Below are 17,871 nucleotides of genomic sequence, written 5' to 3'. Positions count from 1 at the left end.
ATGAGGCAGTCTAAACATGAAAGCTCAGGACCAAAGAAACAGCAGGAGCTTTACCTGGCCTTTATCACAAAGAAACAACTGATCATGGGATCTGTGACTGTTGCACTTGTCGTCCTGCTAATTATCATTACTATCGCTGCTGTGGTGCTCACCAAGAAGTCAGGTACATTCTCAAACACATTACGTCAAAAATGATTAGGTGGAAAATAAAGAAGTTCTCAAATATTGTACTCAAGTAAAATTTTACTTAGACAGAACTTGGTATATGCCTTCTATGCTGCTTTGAACTGAGGGAAATATAGTCCAATTTACTTCACTTCATGTATTTGTCTAGCCACTGATGTAATATGCTAGAGAGTGGAAGTTGGTGCCTCTCTGGGAATCTGTATTAGATATAAGAGTCCATGAGCGAAGATACTACAATGTACTGCTAGTTGCCCCTATATCTATAACCTGACCTTGGGTACTGCTGAGAGAGAAGGGAGTAGCTGTGGAATGAGTCTGGCTTTAGACTCTCTCATGGTGAACAGATTTACTGTAGTCAGTAAATCAGTTTCTGTGATGTTTAGCACCAGTCTAGCAATCTTCAGTAACAGTAACTTTGTATAAAGAAATCCCCAAAACACTCGTATTCAGAAATATTGAGCTAATGAATTTCTATTGATTTTACCTCTTTATGTACATTTGTTTCCTAAAAATTTCCCCTGAATTCATTTACAGAGACTATCCTTTAAAAAGAACAGAGGCTTTCGTGCAACAAACAGAGTAGAGCTTGCCATTTGCATGTTGATTTTCTCAGTAATTGTTCAGCCCTGTGGCTCAAGCACACAGACACCTACAGTACATATGGAGATACCTGCTGAGAGAGATGAAGTAGCACCTATTTCTCAAGGTCTGAGTATGTTGTATCATAGAGATGATGTTATATAAATGCCAGACAACTTGGCACAGGGTTCTGCAGCTTTACTTTCCATGATGGTTGCCAGAAAACTACAGGGCACATCAAATTTTACAAATGAAATTCAATTTACTTGCCATAAAGAGTGTAACTCAGCTTCTGAACACAGTATGTAATGCCTGCTACTGAATCAGTATTGCTGTCAGTCGATTCAGGCACTACACCACCCCAGCATCCACCTGAAGGCTCCGACAGGGGGGTTATAAATATTTGCTCATCACTCCCATGATGTCTATGTAATCATATCTGGAGGAATGATGAAGTCGGAGCCAAGCTGCCAAACCTTAACCATGTTCTGCTGCAATAAACATTTCCAAGGTTGCTTTTGTTTTTTTTATTTCTTGTGTTTAATTCTGGCATTTTAGGTAATTTCCTTTAACTGGTTAAGACTTAACACTGTAAATGTCGACCTTCATTTGATCTAATTACTAAATAGGTATTAATTATAGGTTAATAGTTCACTCTTTGATCTATGACTAAATGCAACAGGTTTTGTATAACATTGTACTAATTTGCATTTACATTGAAATGAGCCATATGTCTCATAATTATGTTACATTACATTATATTACATTTCATTTAGCTGACGCTTTTATCCAAAGCGACTTACAATAAGTGCATTCAACCACAAGGGTACAAACCCAGAACAACAAGAATCCAGGAAATACAATTCTTCAAAAAAAAGCAAAACTACAAAGTGCTATAAGTAAGGAGCCTTGAACATGACACAGATTTCAAAGCTGTTATAAGATAGAAATAGGTTATGAGTGAGTGTATCTCACTCACTGCCTGAGTTGAGTTGTATTTATTTTTTTGTTTAAAGATGAGCACTTGAGAGGTCTCTCGCTTTCTCGATGCAGACATAGCAGGTCTCATACTAGTAGATGTGGATTGTTGAAAGCAGCTGATTTCTCCCATGGTGCACTAGAAATAAACACAGTTTATTTATTTATCTGACATTTTTGTTGGCTAAATGTCTGTAAAAGTAATTCTCAAGACAAACTCCTATAATCCCAGTAATGCATCTGACTTAAAATTAACCTGACACAGAAGAGTCTCACATGAAGCACAGAAAGAGTTAGTAGGATAGAAGCATAAAATCTCTTATCTTGTGGTATCAACTAAGATTCATCAAGGTCACACTGGGTCCAATAGCAATTATCTAACCATGTGACCTGCAGTATGCATTGTTCAATGGCAGAATTAATCTCTAAGCTGTAAAAGCTGTAAACCATATTTATATGCACTTAAGTATGAATAAATGCTTATGACACTCAATATAAGTATCAGTTTCATCAATCTATTACCACAGCCACAGCTATAATCAAGAGAGAGGGGGAGGTTACAGTTAAAAAGACTTGTCTCAAAGATTTTTTTTTTATTCTGAAAAGTGCTGAAACCAGGTAGGATGAACGTAACGTTTATAAAAAGCTCTGCACACACCGTCCAGCAAACAAACAATAAAACTTGACAGTATATTGTAGAACAGTTTGAGGAGAGCTCACTAGTGACAAAGAATCATTCTGAAGAGGGTCCAGAGCATTAACACAGGCCAAGCAAGATCAGGCACTGCACTTGTTCCCTATATCAGTGAAGACATCCCAACATTCAGGTAGCACGCAGTACCCTATTTTTTTTAAGTATGAATTAGAAAGATATACCCTTTTTATGGTTCCCTGTGGCGTTTTTAATCTCTTGAATTGTGTAGCTGTGTTTCTATTCGAGAATCTCTTTTTCTCACACACACATGTACACAGGTGAGTTACCTGAAACACAGTTTAACACTGTTCGATTGAAAAACAGGTATTGTATAAATTCCCTTATTTTAATTTATAGAATATGTTGTTTGTAGAAAATATATCAAATTTTTGATGAATGACTAAGCCAAATGATGAACAGTTCACACACATGTGTGTCCAATCAGATTCCTCAGCTCTTCATCCCTCCTTTTCTACTGGTGGAGACATGCTGGAATTTCTACTTCAGACTGGTGAAATTAGCAAACCTGATGGATTGATGGCCACCTGGTTTCACAGAGCCAATAACAAGGAGGAAATGAACGAAGCTTTAGCAAGTAAAGACACACAAACACAACATGAAATGCATGATTTGAAAAAAATGTACCATTTATCTTACATCTTATCTTGCATCTTATGTCAACCCTGAGGTGATGCCATGATCCTGGAGGCTGACGTCACTCTGGAGGGTTATGGGACACCCAGTGAAAAGCCAATCCCTATCATGGCCCACCCCCCTGACCTCTTTAGTGATAACACCCTTAACCAATGGCTGGATGCGGTGTTGGCATCAACAAAAGGTTGTGAACTCAGATATCAGTGCTGTAGACCAGAACCAGTCATTCAGTATGTCTTCTAGATTAGAATTAAAAAATAATTTTAATAATCTGGGGTTTGATACATTTCAGATTTGATGGGTGTACTAAATACATTTGATCTGCTGTGTTTTAATTTGCAACTGAAAACTGTAAAAAGTACAGAATGATGCTTAGAGTCTTTCTGCAGGCGTGAAGTTGGATTTTAAGTCTCTGGAATCAGTGGGTTTGTCATTAGACGTGCTTCTTCAAATGAATAGCAGCCAAGGAATAAACCGGCCTGTGTGGCTTAATGCAGACATCCTCCAAGGTCCCAACGTACCAGACTTTCTGCCTCCAGTTAATGGAACCAGGTAAGAAATAATTTTTTCTTCTTTTCTTAGCACAATTACCTCTATTTGATGGTTAAGAGTTTTATATAGTAAAACATTGGCAAAGAGAGGTGGAGGGGGAGTAAGACATGAATCGTGTGACTTGTGGTATGTGGTGTGGTTTTGTGGTATGTACTAAACACCAGAAAGCCCACGCCTGCTGTTTATCTGCTTATAATCTTCAGAACTGTGCTACTCACAACTTTGTATTATACATATATTACATAAATGATTGCCACACTGCGTAATGGAGTCTAAAGTAGTGAGCAGTGTACAGGCAAAACAACATAAAGCGCCATGGTTTCATTTATTCACTACACCATCATAACTTGCAGTACATTTCTCACCTCTCATCTCTTTCCATCCATCTTTTCCAGATTTCTGCAGTTGATTGAAGAGAAGTTTTCAGACGTGACTTTGTCTCTTGGTTGGAAGGTATCACATGATCACAATCTGATGAGAATTCAACGTATTTACTTTGACCTACTTAGACAAGCATGTGATGTCAGTGAGTTAGTCTGCAGAGGAAAAACTTGTTTGATGTCATCATCAATATGGTCTTTAAATTCACATCAGCCTCAGCAGAGCACAGGCTTAACATCCTTTGCCCCACATGGGGAGTGAACCTAAGAGAAGCAAGGTTACTTTCTTCTGTATAGTTAACATCAATGGTTGTGATTTACAGCTTATGATACATTGTTTCTGATAGGTAGCCTATGGTCCGCAACTTTTCATTGAAACCTACACAAGGTCCATGGTGGAGTATATGAATAATTTGATGAGAGAAGTCCCACAAAAGGTGAGGGTGCATTAAAGTGATATCATCCAGTATTATCAAAGATCAAAGGCTGCTGAAGTCCTGATCAGTCTTTCAGATCAGACACTGAGAGCATGTCCACGAAGATGTAGTGGCTACTTGCAGGGCTTGCTAGCTTAGACATGAACTTCACTACAATATTTTTACCATACTTCATTCAAGTATTTCTATAAAACTAGGCTTGGCCTCTGTCAGCCAATGTGAACTTTCATTCTAATGAATGAATATTCATACTGCTTCTTTAATGTCTTAAGTTTATTATGTTAGTATACATTAAACACATATACAATAATGAACAAAAAAGACCAGTGAAAATACCTGGAATGCCTTCATTTGATCTAGCAGATCCACTTCAGAGGGAAAGTCTGCTGAATTACTTTGCAAGAGGAAACAGAAGAAAAAAAAAACTTTGAATGGAATTAACTATCTCTATAAGAATAAGAATCCGGAATCGGAATGTATTTATTGCCAAGTAGGTTTACACCTACCCTAACTGGAATTTGCTCTGGTTGTTGGTGCATACAATGAACATAAAAACATAAAAACACAACCTAACTAGTGTTTATCCAGCTCACCTGTTAACATTCCTCTGCTGTTGATGACGTATTGTTTACAGAGAAACTTAGAAATTCTCACTGAATTCAAGTAGAGAAACAATTTTGTCACATCACATTTCTGTATGTGTCATACAGTAAAAATTGTCATCTGCCTTCCTCTGCATGTGGATTGAAAGCATGTGGATGGAAGGTAAATGTGCCCCAGACCTTCAGGGGGCCTATGACATCAGTGTCACTGTGTGGCAAGTAGGTTGTGGTCGTTTGATTACTATCAGTTTTGTTTGTTCATATTTTTGGGGACCCCTTAAACATGATATAAACTAAAATGATACAGGCCAATAGGTAACACCTTATCTCCTAATCTAGACGTCTCTTTTTGTAGAGGGGCCTTTGGCTTGCATTGTACTTATATGGTGCACTAATAACAAACTAATGCATATACACTAAATAGGTCCACAGCATATTTTGCCCCTAAAACAGGTGATACCAGCAGTTACACATAGTTACAAAAGCCTACTGTATATTAGAAAAACTGTTCATTATACAATGTTTATATTATAATGATTATGTTTTTTCCAGTTGTTGCTGGTAGGAAGGATATGTAGCAACTTCAGCAACATAGTCTGATTTGTTCACTGGAGTTAGAACAAGGTATCAAATGTGACAATGGCTCACTGTATGTACAGCTGAAAGTCACTGATAGTTCTCTGAACTCTCTTCAGGTGACATTCCCAGTCCATGCCTTGTTGGTCCGCAGTGGCTGGCAGCACATCAGCTGGCTCCTCAGACAGTCACCACGGTAACAGTCTCAATCTGTAATATGCCAACGTCAGAAATCAATCATTTCAAGTGATTCCGTTTTCAAATAAGGAAAAAATAGCTCCTTGTTCAGAAAGCTTTAAAACTTGTTCTTCTGACCCTCAGAAGTAAAAAAAAAAGGTTCATGGATGGTATGACATACCAAATTATGTATGTTCAGTTCCCAGTGACAGTCAACAGGTCTGTGACACTGAGCTTGTGTTGTTGGTGCTGTGACTTTGTCTCTAGGTTCAGTCTGACCTTGTGGCAGGGTTCAATCCATCCAAACATCAGCGACCTGCTGTTCATCCGCGACAACACCCACCCTGCCAAAGTCTACTATGATATATATGAACCAACACTGTCTGCATTTAAACAAGCTGCAAGTAAGACAGGAGCAGTCGACCAGTTTTCAATGGACATTGATATGAAGAGCTGGAACAGAGAAGAATGTCTGGCAACATTCTTTATGGGTTACAAATGTTAATGAATAATATCTCCTATACTTACCGATTTAAACATACGTAGGCCTAATTACTTTTGTTGTACTCTCAGCGTTTAAAAATCACAAGGTGGTCTCTTCATTTATCATGGAGACATCCAAACAGATGTCACATAATTATATCTGCACTTTCATAAAACATAGGTTACGTTGTTTGTGGCATTTACATTTTGTTTATGGTCAAAAAGCTTAAAAAGGGACTGGTTTGTGTGGATAAAAATGTGAAAAATAATGAATAATGAATTATTTATTAATTTAGTATTACTAAGTAAATATCGAAAAAAATGAGGTAATGCTAAGCCAGGATTTGGAATAAAAAATATATATAAAATATAGATCAGAAGAGAAATAACTTACTTTTTTGGTTGCTGTTTACTTACTGATGTGTTGAATGTGTTTGTAGGGCAGCAAGGCAGTCTGAGGAGATTCTACCCTGGGGGAAACTTGATGGATTTCCTCTGTCAAACTCACAACTCAAACACCAAATTGTCCACACAATGCAGCAGCTTGGCTGTCCACTGGTTCACTGTCACTGACCAGAGCTCCCTGATGGCTCAGCTCTCAGGTACAGTTTGTAGATTTCTAATGGGAAATTTTTTTACCTACACATATGCTATCAGATTACCATAATTTGAAAGAGTGGCTTTGGCCTCTGTTATGCTCTAACATCCCATAGCTTCTGTTAACATGACCTTAAGTGCATGTACTCTGGCAATCAAGCTTAAACCTGTGTGCAGTGCTGCTGTTGAACCACACTTCCATTAATGTGACAGTGATGAAGATGTAATTCTGTTCACAATTTCGGTCTGGTTTATACAATGTGTGTGTGTCTAGATGGGGCTGGGGGAATGTTGGTTGTACAGGTGAGTTCTGACAGCAGCCAACTGGGAGTGCCACTGGTGGAAAGTTCTGGAGAGAGCTCAGAGCCCCTCACACTGCAGGTAAATAAACACAAAAGATGGTAAAGACGGGTAAAGCAATGGTTTTTTTGTTGTTGTATTTCTTTAGTTTTTTAGATAAACTAGTGTAGTGCCCGTTCTAAACCTGCCTCTTTGGAATGAGCTGGTTATTTGGTCTGTGTTAATGCTCTAGAGCTATACTCTAGAATTATTCACTGTCATTAGTGACTCCTCCTCAAACAGTTCTACAATACACTGTCCCTTTTTTATTATTTGCCTGCTGGACTTTGTGAGCAGAGCTTTTTTCTGATATGTTGAATGGTTTGCAAGACATGCATTCCACATACAGACAGATAGAAAGACAGACAGACAGACATACATCTGTGGAATTAGTATGTAGTTTGAATTGACACAAGGGCAGCAGGGCTTTGCAGTGGTTAGCGCTGTCGCTGTCGCTCAGTAGCAAGAAGGTTCTGGGTTCGAACCTGATGGCCAACCAGGGCTGTTTTTGTGAAGTTTGAATGTGCCCCATGTCTGTGGGTACTCCAGCTTCTTCCCACAGTCCAAAGACATGCAATTAAGGTCAACTGGAGACTATATTGACCACATATGCGCATGCGAGTGTGAATGGTTGTTTGTCTCTTTATTTCAGTCTTGTGATAAGCTGGTTTCTTGAGACCCTCAAAGGATAAGCAGCATAGATGATGGATGGAATATATTGTGACATTTCATTTGGATTATATAGTAAATTATTTCAATTCAGTTCAATTTAATTTGTATATCGCCAAAATATAATATACATTATCTCAAGGCACTCAAGGTGTAAGGTGCCCAACAGTTCCTACAAAGAGCAAACAACTGAAGAGAGAAAAAACTCCCTATATTAATAACAACAACAAAAACAACAATAACAACACGAATAAAAATCATAATTATAATAGTAGTAATAATAATAACAAGACATAAAGTTTCCTTTGATCTAGGAAGACTGAAATCAAAGGATTCATGGTCCATGTATGTTTGCGTTACAGAACATCGTGTTTTAATGGCGTGTAATCAAACTTTGACACCACGCCACGGTCACACCGTGTGATTAAAAACAAATCTGTCAGTCAGTTTTTATCTCCATCTTGTCGTGATGACACTCATCTCAATTTGAAGTTGATCCGATGAAAACCCTGGTACAAGTGTATCAAAGAAAAAATGTGGAATATGGCCAAAATGGCCACTAAATACAAAATAGCAGGCTTCCTGTTTTGTTTTTACAATTGCACCCAGAGACTTTTTTGTTTGTCTGGTCATGATACACCTGTGTATTGATTTTTGTGAAGATCGGTCAATGGGAACACCTTCCGGGGGTCTCGGGCTGTCTCGGGGGGCACCGTTGAGCCATTTTGCGACGCCCATTGAAAATTCCTTCAAAATACGTAAATTTTCACCACTTTCTAACTTTCTGCAAATTTTGGTAAGAAGTTGAGCATGTTAAAGCCCTCAAAAAGCCAATTCATTTGCCTGAATAATGATAATAATAATAACTATAATCTAAAACATCAAGTAATGGCCCGGTGGTGGTGTCAAAGAGCAACAGCTTGTGAAGTCATCATTTTACTCTGACATTTAGCCACCATAGGAGGAGGACATCGATAACAGACTCGTCCTATAGCAACAGCCTGCAGGGATTGAAATGCACTGCAGCTCCAGAGAGTCAGAAAGACATAGAAACACATTCTACACGTTCTATTTTGACACTGTTTGAAGTTTGAATAAATAAATAAATGCAGAGATAAGACTGTAGACTGTGTAAACCCCCTACCTAATTAACGTAGGGACACAGAAAAAAAAGTGTATGTCGAAATGAATAACTATATATATAAATATAGAATATTAATAGAATACAGAAGTTAATAATTATACAGAAATAAAAAAATGGGAAAATACAGAAATAAAATGCATGCGGCAATACAGAAATAACAAAATGTAGAAATACAGATATAAAAAATATAATAATAACTAAAATATATGAAAATATAACATTTTTAGGGCTGCAAAGCAGCACTGGGTGGGCCCGAGCACATCCATTTTGAAGCGTTGCATGCTTTTTGTCTGAAAAAACAAAAATAACCAGTTCTGAGAGAGAGAGAGACGTAACCTTTGCAAGACATAAAGTTTCCTTTGATCTAGGAAGACTGAAATCAAAGGATTCATGGTCCATGTATGTCCGCGTTACAGAACATCATGTTTTAATGGCGTGTAATCAAACTTTGACGCCACGCTAAGGTCACACTGTGTCATTAAAAAAAAATCCGTCAGTCAGTTTTTATTTCCATCTTGTCATGATGACACTTATCTCAATTTGATGTTGATCCGATGAAAACCCTGGTACAAGTGTATCAAAGAAAAAATGTGGAATTTGGCCAAAATGGCCACTAAATGCAATATAGCAGGCTTCCTGTTGTGTTTTTACAATTGCACCCAGAGACTTTTTTGTTTGTCTGGTCATGATACACCTGTGTATTGATTTTTGTGAAGATCGGTCAATGGGAACACCTTCCGGGGGTCTCGGGCTGTCTCGGGGGGCACCGTTGAGCCATTTTGCGACGCCCATTGAAAATTCCTTCAGAATACGTACATTTTCACCACTTTCTAACTTTCTGCAAATTTTGGAAAGAAGTTGAGCATGTTAAAGCCCTCAAAAAGCCAATTCATTTGCCTGAATAATAATAATAATGAATAAAAAGAAAGGAAGCGAAAAAGGAGGAAACAAGGAAGGAAGATAAGAAGCGATGGAGAAAAGAAGACAATACAACATTAATATTAACTAAAATTTTTAGGGCTGCAAAGCAGCACTGGGTGGGCCCGAGCACATCCATTTTGAAGCGTTGCATGCTTTTTGTCTGAAAAAACAAAAATAACCAGTTCTGAGAGAGAAAGAGACGTGACCTTTGCAAGACATAAAGTTTCCTTTGATCTAGGAAGACTGAAATCAAAGGATTCATGGTCCATGTATGTCCGCGTTACAGAACATCGTGTTTTAATGGCGTGTAATCAAATTTTGACGCCACGCCACGGTCACACCGTGTGATTAAAAAAAAATCCGTCAGTCAGTTTTTATCTCCATCTTGTTGTGATGACACTCATCTCAATTTTAAGTTGATCCGATGAAAACCCTGGTACAAGTGCATCAAAGAAAAAATGTGGAATATGGCCAAAATGGCCACTAAATACAAAATATCAGGCTTCCTGATTTGTTTTTACAATTGCACCCAGAGACTTTTTTGTTTGTTTGGTCATGATACACCTGTATATCGATTTTTGTGAAGATAGGTCAATGGGAACACCTTCCGGGGGTCTCGGGGGGTCTCGGGGGGCACCGTTGAGCCATTTTGCGACGCCGATTGAAAATTCCTTCAGACTACGTAAATTTTCACCACTTTCTAACTTTCTGCAAATTTTGGTAAGAAGTTGAGCATGTTAAAGCCCTCAAAAAGCCAATTCATTTGCCTGAATAATAATAATAATAATAATAATAATAATAATAATAATAATAATAATAATAATAATAATAATAATAATAATAATAATAATAATAATAATCCTTACAATTTCAATAGGGTCTCACCAGACACCTTTGATGTCTGTGCTCGGGCCCTAATAATTATAATAATTGTTTGTGTTGTCTGAATCCTGCAGCTCTGGAGTCAGAGATACCTAGACAGAGAGAGTGACAGAGCAAGAGAGAAAGAGAGACTATGGGAGGGAAAAGCCACACAGTCAGTGACATAAGTAATAAAATAAATAAATGCGTGGGCAGAGAGACAGAAAGAAGTGGAGATGATCTAATTGCATGATGGGAGTCCCCCAGCTGTCTATACCTATACCAGCATAACTAAGGGATGGTTAGGGAGGTCCAATTATTTTAGAGGTACAGTCAACACACTCATGCAGTACAGTAACTGATCCACATACTGTCTGATTTTATGTCAATTCGCAGTGGATGTTTTCTGGGGGATGTGGTATGGCTTCATGGCTTTTTATTTTATCATTTATTAGCACAGTTGTGCAGATGTTACATTTCCATAATGATCACTAGATGTATTGAGGTAAACATGTGGGTAAATGAGGCCTACTGTGTGTGAATGTGTGCAGAATGTCCTGCAGCTGCTTGGGCACAGGACAGATGCACCCTGGGGTGTTCACCTAAAAATCCCCACACAGCAGCTTCTGGAGGCTTCTCTCACACTACTGCATTCAGCTTACAGCAGAGACATGCTCTACAGGCCTGTTTGGATCAGCATGGAGGGTTTACTGGGCAGCGATGGCACAAAGGTATGTACCTTCATGGCTGAATTGTTACCTTCAACATCAACTTCTACTCAAAAGTAATTGTGTTTCAATTTTGACAAATTTTATTCCACAAATGTGAAGAAAATCTTTTTAAATCTCCACAGAAGTTGATTCCTGGGAGAGTTTAAAATCTGTTTTAGAACCAGAGGCTGCCTTTTTTATAGGCTGCATCTGAGGATGAATGACCTCAAATAATATTTGAACATCTATAAGCAAATCTGTGTAAACCATCACAGTAATGTAAGTAATATCTGTGCCAAGTATCCGACAGTACAATTTTGTGGATTCCTCCCCTAGCCTAAATGTTATATACTCTTGAAAGTACAGTTTAGCTATCCACACATTCATACAGTTCATCAATGTGGAGCACTTTGTCTATCAAACATCACTCATACACTGCCAGCACAGCCATCAGGGGCAATTTGGGCTTCAGTATCTTGCCCAAGAACATGTGGCAGGCGGGAGACGGCGATCAAACCACAAATCCTTTTTATTAGTGGACAGCCCGCTTTATCTCCTGAGCCAAAGCTACATGTAATATGTTGTTAAAAGATAACTGTTGTGTTGTGTTTTATACATCTGTAATGGAGAAATGTCCAATGTTTGTCACCTTCGTCTGATAATGTTAGTCTAAAAAAAACTGAATATGGGCTTTACAAATAACATTTTATTGATTGAATTCTCTGCCATCTTTATCAGGTTAGCATCATACAGAAAACACGGGTCATCTCATCACAATCATGACAGAAACAGATACAAAAAGTTGTCTATTCCACCACGCGCTTTCTAAACAAAATGTGATATAGTTTATAGCTGGTGTTGTGATGTGGTGTTCTCTGTTTTTTTCTGACTTCTATTTCCAGTTTCGTTCTTTCTTACAATGATGCTTGTGTCTATTTGTGTTTAATTATTTTGTATGGATGTATGCCTGTATTTCTTAGTTTTTTCACATTTACTCTTATTGACGATTGTTAATTATTGGCCAAACTGCACTTTGGAACAAGAAACATTTAAACAGTTAATCACTGGGGCAGTATAAATGCAGAAAGGGGTGTACTAATACCTCCTGTGAATGGTTTGGTACTGTGGTACTGTGGGGAAATTGATGGAGACCAAGGACTGCCCAACAAAAATACGCACATAAATATATATTAACATGCATTAAAAATGATCTGCAAAATATGAACTACATGGTTGGAAATCAAACTTTTAAAAACACTGAAAGTGTCATTTAAATAGCAACATCTATTATATCAGATGTGGATGATGAAAACTGAAAACTTCTTAATGAGAAAAGTTCAGGTCAATACACAGTATTGATATACTGTATTGTATGCTTCCCCTACATTTTGTTGTTTTTTTTCCCTTTAATCCCTTGTCGCATGTCTTTCAGGAGTATGTGTCCACAGTGGAGAGGATGTTCCCATACATCTCCCTCGTCCTTAAACAGCAGAACTGGCCTCCTCAGATCCCATCAACACTGGCAAACTTGTCTCAGAGGGTGGTGCTGTATCTGAACACAGAATCAGTGCCAAACGGAAAGGAGGAGCTTCACTCTGTCATGGGAATGATGAACAGATGTGACCTCATAGTGGAGAAGGACACAAATAGCAATGCTGAAGCTTTTGTGATCTTGAAAGAACTTTTAGCCCAGCATACAGGGAAAGCAAACACAAACCTGTATGTGATCTCTGACCAGTCTTAACCAAGGATGGATGTGACCTTACGACTGTTGAGAAAAATTCATCCCAAAACTTAACAAACAAAACATGTTTTACAAATTCCCTACCAATCACTTACAGTGTGGTTTGCAAATACAAAACCCCATTGACAAACTAATGGATTTTGTTTTTGCAAATATAAAACGTGCCTGACAAACAATTACACTTCATAGTAAGGGTAAATGGTTTTGTATTTATATAGCGCTTTTCTAGTCTTGATGACCACCCAAAGCTCTTTACAGTACAGTTTTACATTCACTCATTCACACACACATTCATACAGTGCATCTATTAACAGCACTTTGTTGTTCTATGGTAGGCAATTTGGGGTTCAGCATCTTGCCCAAGGACACTTCTCCGTCATCCTCTCGTCCACAATGTCGGATACGGTCTGATAGTGGCGGTTGGATTCAATCGGGTTCAATCTCTTGACTCCTGACTTCCTAGTGCCTGTAAATAGCTCAAAGCGCAACCTACTGTTGTGGCATGGAGAGAGAATTACTAAGGACGTTTGTGAGAAAATCCTCAGTATGACAGCATTTTATCTTTTTGGGTATTTTTGTACACTACATTACATTACTTATCATTTAGTTGACACTTTTATCCAAAGCGACTAACAATTAGTGTATTCAATATGTAAGAACATGAGTATTTTTTAAATTGTTTTTGTGAAACTAAATGTATTACTTTGTTAATGGGTGTTTGTATTTGCAAACCACACTGTTTCCAAATGAAAGGTAGGGAATTTGTAAAACAGGTTTGTTTTTTTCTTAATTTAGCTCTATAGTTTGATTCAGTTACTTTAATATTGTTGCCAGTCTGGATGACCACTAAAAGCACTTTACAGTATAGTTTTACAGTCACCCACTCACACACACATTCATACGGTGCATCTATGTGCAGCACTTTCTCTGTTAGTATGGGGCAAATTGGGATTCAGTATCTTGCTCAAGGACACTTGTAGGCATGCAGACTAGGGAAGACTGGGATTGAACACCCTAATTTCTGATTAGAGGACAACCGTTCTAAGCTCTAAGCCAATTTAACTGTTGAATGATGAAATAAAATGTGTCACAAAAATGTGATTGCAAAAAACAACATGTAATAAAACAAACTCCCAAAAAATGTTTGGTCACTATTATTAATTATTTATACTCAAAGATAAAATACCACAACACAATCAAATGATCATATATTGTTATGTAGTTAACATTAAAAGGGAGATTGGAAGAACAAAGAGAAAACACCTTTTGTTTTAAATCGTTTGAATTCCAATAAAACTCCTATGATAGAAGCTAGCTTGTGCCAACTGCAATCAGCAAATGGAGGCAATTCACCCCATTTAATGCCACTGTAGTGTGTCTCAAAGTAATTCCAATGTTTAAGGGTGCCAGATAGAGTTCATGAGTGACTGCCATATATTACAGAAAGACTGAAAAATGTTTCTGACCCTATGTGATGCATGTGAAAATTCTGTGTCCAAATCAATGTCTGTTTATAAAGATGGACAACACATCTCCACACCATCCCACAGTAAAAAATAAAGTTAAAACATCCCACATACCCATCAATACACCCACCTGATCCATTGCAAGTCAGTTTAATTTGTCAATCATACTGTCACCCAGCTTTATAACATCAAATCATTAAAACAGAACTAATCAGAAACATGAACACACATCAGTGTCATGAGAAGTACCTAAAATGAGAGAAGCATCTTTGGGAATAATGTGGTTCACGTGTACTTTGACCTCTCAGTTCAGTCAACGTGCCACCTGCTACCATTTTTCAAGTTGTGTTGATGACCTGTACTGCAGGAAGCCAACAGGGGTTGATCAAGGTGTTTTGGCTTCATCCCGCCTAACTAAAGAAGTCTTTCAACCAGTTGTGCTTATTAAAAGCATTACGCGCATACAGCATAGTTTTACTTTACTCACTTAATTGTAATCTTTTCTAATTTATCTTTTCCTATGTCTGTTAAAAGTTTTAAGAAAGCAAATATTCTCCTTTGTTCACTAATCATATCATGCTTCAGCAGACTCACCTCACCGTAAAATTTTTAAAGTAAACTGGTCTGACAAGTACCATTGACTGTCTACAGCTGTGTGCTGGGGAGACCCACTGACAGAGCATCTCCATTCTCACGGGGGGGGTCTGCGTTATTCGTGATTTGCTGCACAGACAAATTTGGCTCCGTTTGCTCCTCTGAGGTAAACTGCACCCTGTTCCGAGTAAGGTACTGGCTACACGAGCAGAACGTCTGGTAAAAAGAAAATGAGAGGCCAGCGATATCAGTGGAGATGTAGGGAAGGACCTCTGGAGACGCCTGGCTATAGTATCTGATCTGGAAAAAGAACCACATGATAATGGTTAAATTTGTCAAGTTGATATGTGCAGATATACTTATTTACTGAGATAAATTAATATTTGTCTCACCAGAGACATGTTGTTTTTGGTCTCCAGGATGGTAAATCCAGCACACAGAACCTCCCCTCTGTTATATTCTTCAGTCGGAGGGTGAGTGGGCAGAGTCACTGAACGCAGAGCAATAACGTACGGATCTCTGAGGAGGAAAAACACAAACACTGACATTAGGAGTGTATGATCTTTGACGTGCTACTAGGAATTTACAGACATTCACTCCTCTCACCCACTGCTACACGGCTTCCTCTTGGAAGCCAACAAGATGAAGTCCTGGTGAATTCCTTCTGCCTGATTGATGGAAGTTGGGTAACCTACAGCACCATGATAAACTGATGGAGTAACCACACGATACAGGAAGTCATCATCATCCACTCTTTGAATCAGCTCACATTTCCTGATTTAGGAAAGGACACAGAAGCCACTTTCAGAAATGCAGTAAACTACATATGTTCCACTTAAATTATTCAGAGGGAGGAGTTTTACTGCAATCCCCTGTAAAAGATTAGTGAGCCCATATGAGAATACAGCAGGTTATTTCCCAGAGAATCGTGTGTGAGTGGGTGCCTAGATGACATTTCAACAATCGCAGGATGAAAAAGAGGTGCCATACACAGAGAAGTTGCAGAAGAAGACGTTAACTTGAAAATATATTGAGATTCAATAGCTTTTGGTGATTAGCGCCTATGCTGGTGTCAACGTGCAAACCCAAAAAATACATGATTTCTGCAGCAGAATTTATACAACATGTCCTGCCTCTTGCATGCTCTACCGAGGCACCACTCCTCACCTGAACTCTCTGAAGATTTTTTGTTTTTGTGAAGCCGTCCATGTGATAGGCATATTCCAGATAATTAGTGATGTTGATAGAAAATGCAATATATTTGATATAAAATGAAAGAAAATTAAGCATTTTGTTGAAAGCACAGTTCCACATTTTGGAAAAATACACTAGTATGCATTTTTCCAAGAGCCAAGAGTTAGGATGAGAATATCACCTTCATGTCTGCATTATAAACATGAAGCTATAGTCGATTAGCCTATAAGCTGGTCAGCTTAGCATTGAGACTGGAGACAGGGGGATCACAATATTCACAAACCAAAAACTTGCTCAACAAATAACACATTTTATCTCCTTTGCTTGATCTCTATAAAGGCAGAGCCACCTCAACCCTGGTAGAACATACCTTCGCCCAGAAACTAAACTTATTCTGTTTTCATTAACAAAAACAAAACTATCCCTATATTTGATAATCTCATTGCATTGCAATTGTAGATAAAACGTCTCTCTATAAAGGATCATCTCTCTGCCTGATCACCATCAGTTCAAAACAACTTAGGACTCTGCAGCTCATTACAGTGTTTAAATTATTGATCAGTTGGATTGGACTGATTTCCTGCTCTGAGACACTGACACCTGTTTCCTCTAAAATCCTCCATGATCTTCTACATAACACAAGCCTGCATGCATGCATGTGTTTGTGTGTCTGTGTGTGTGTGTGCAAAGCAGTACTGATAATGTGTGTCCCAGCTCGGTCTTCTGCTTAGCTCAGCCAACAGACCAAAGGCTCTGTGAGCAGGAACATCCACCTCCGACTCCACCCTGAAACTCAGCATGGACTTCTCCTCCAGAGTGTAAAGACAAACCTGGAAAAAAAATATCTTGAATCCTCCAACTCCGCAAACGCCTCACATAGAAAAAACAAATGTATTCAAGTAGTGAAAAGCAGATACCTTGTCTTTCTCAGAACTGAGGCGCCAGTTGTTTCTAGCAGCCAAGATCTTCAGAGCAGACACATTGTTATAGCTCAGATACACCTGGAAAACACAAACAGGTTTACAACAGAGCACACCTCTGCAAGCATCTGGAGCAGAGGACATTACTTTGATACCATCCAATACATTTTCCATCTCCTTCAACCAAGAGCTTTAAAGCAGTGTTTATAAGAAGATGTAAAGGAGAATGAGTACACTATTGCCGAAACACATTTCACCCCTTGGCCCTACCCCTTAGCCCTTCCCCTTCTTTCTGCGTGTTCACATTTAGGGGTAGGCTGTCCCAACACCTGTTGCGACAGAGGGGTAGGGCCAGGTGTTAGTCCTCGAAATGAAGATTTTTCAGACCGATACTTGAAACCAAGGGGTACCCAG

General features: G+C 38.5%; 2 protein-coding genes across 8 annotated transcripts in view; one reads left to right on the top strand and one right to left on the bottom strand.

Moving 5' to 3' along the window:
- fam151a (family with sequence similarity 151 member A) lies at window positions 1–13,283 on the top strand. Its single transcript, XM_061083701.1, has 12 exons — window positions 1–163; window positions 2,883–3,032; window positions 3,126–3,275; window positions 3,481–3,643; window positions 4,039–4,096; window positions 4,371–4,460; window positions 5,758–5,834; window positions 6,083–6,219; window positions 6,739–6,900; window positions 7,170–7,276; window positions 11,381–11,560; window positions 12,972–13,283. Exons 1-12 carry the CDS (start codon window positions 1–3, stop codon window positions 13,281–13,283), a joined length of 1,749 nt encoding a protein of 582 aa, XP_060939684.1.
- Window positions 12,228–17,871, bottom strand: part of LOC133017637 (acyl-coenzyme A thioesterase 11-like) — a 26,235-nt gene continuing 20,591 nt past the window's right edge. For 6 of the 7 annotated variants that reach the window (XM_061083765.1, XM_061083770.1, XM_061083769.1 and 3 more), the window contains exons 13-17: window positions 17,455–17,538; window positions 17,234–17,367; window positions 15,950–16,117; window positions 15,736–15,862; window positions 12,228–15,643 (exon numbers count right to left, since the gene is read on the bottom strand). In XM_061083765.1, coding sequence (XP_060939748.1) covers window positions 15,395–15,643; window positions 15,736–15,862; window positions 15,950–16,117; window positions 17,234–17,367; window positions 17,455–17,538 — 762 coding nt within the window. In that variant the 3' untranslated portion in view covers window positions 12,228–15,394. The remainder of the gene's footprint in view (window positions 15,644–15,735; window positions 15,863–15,949; window positions 16,118–17,233; window positions 17,368–17,454; window positions 17,539–17,871) is intronic. The other variant, XR_009682782.1, reaches the window with a different exon arrangement.

Source organism: Limanda limanda, chromosome 13, assembly GCF_963576545.1.
Source record: "Limanda limanda chromosome 13, fLimLim1.1, whole genome shotgun sequence".
In the NCBI taxonomy this organism is placed as follows: Eukaryota; Metazoa; Chordata; class Actinopteri; order Pleuronectiformes; family Pleuronectidae; genus Limanda; species Limanda limanda.
This window is presented reverse-complemented; position numbering and strand designations above follow the sequence as displayed.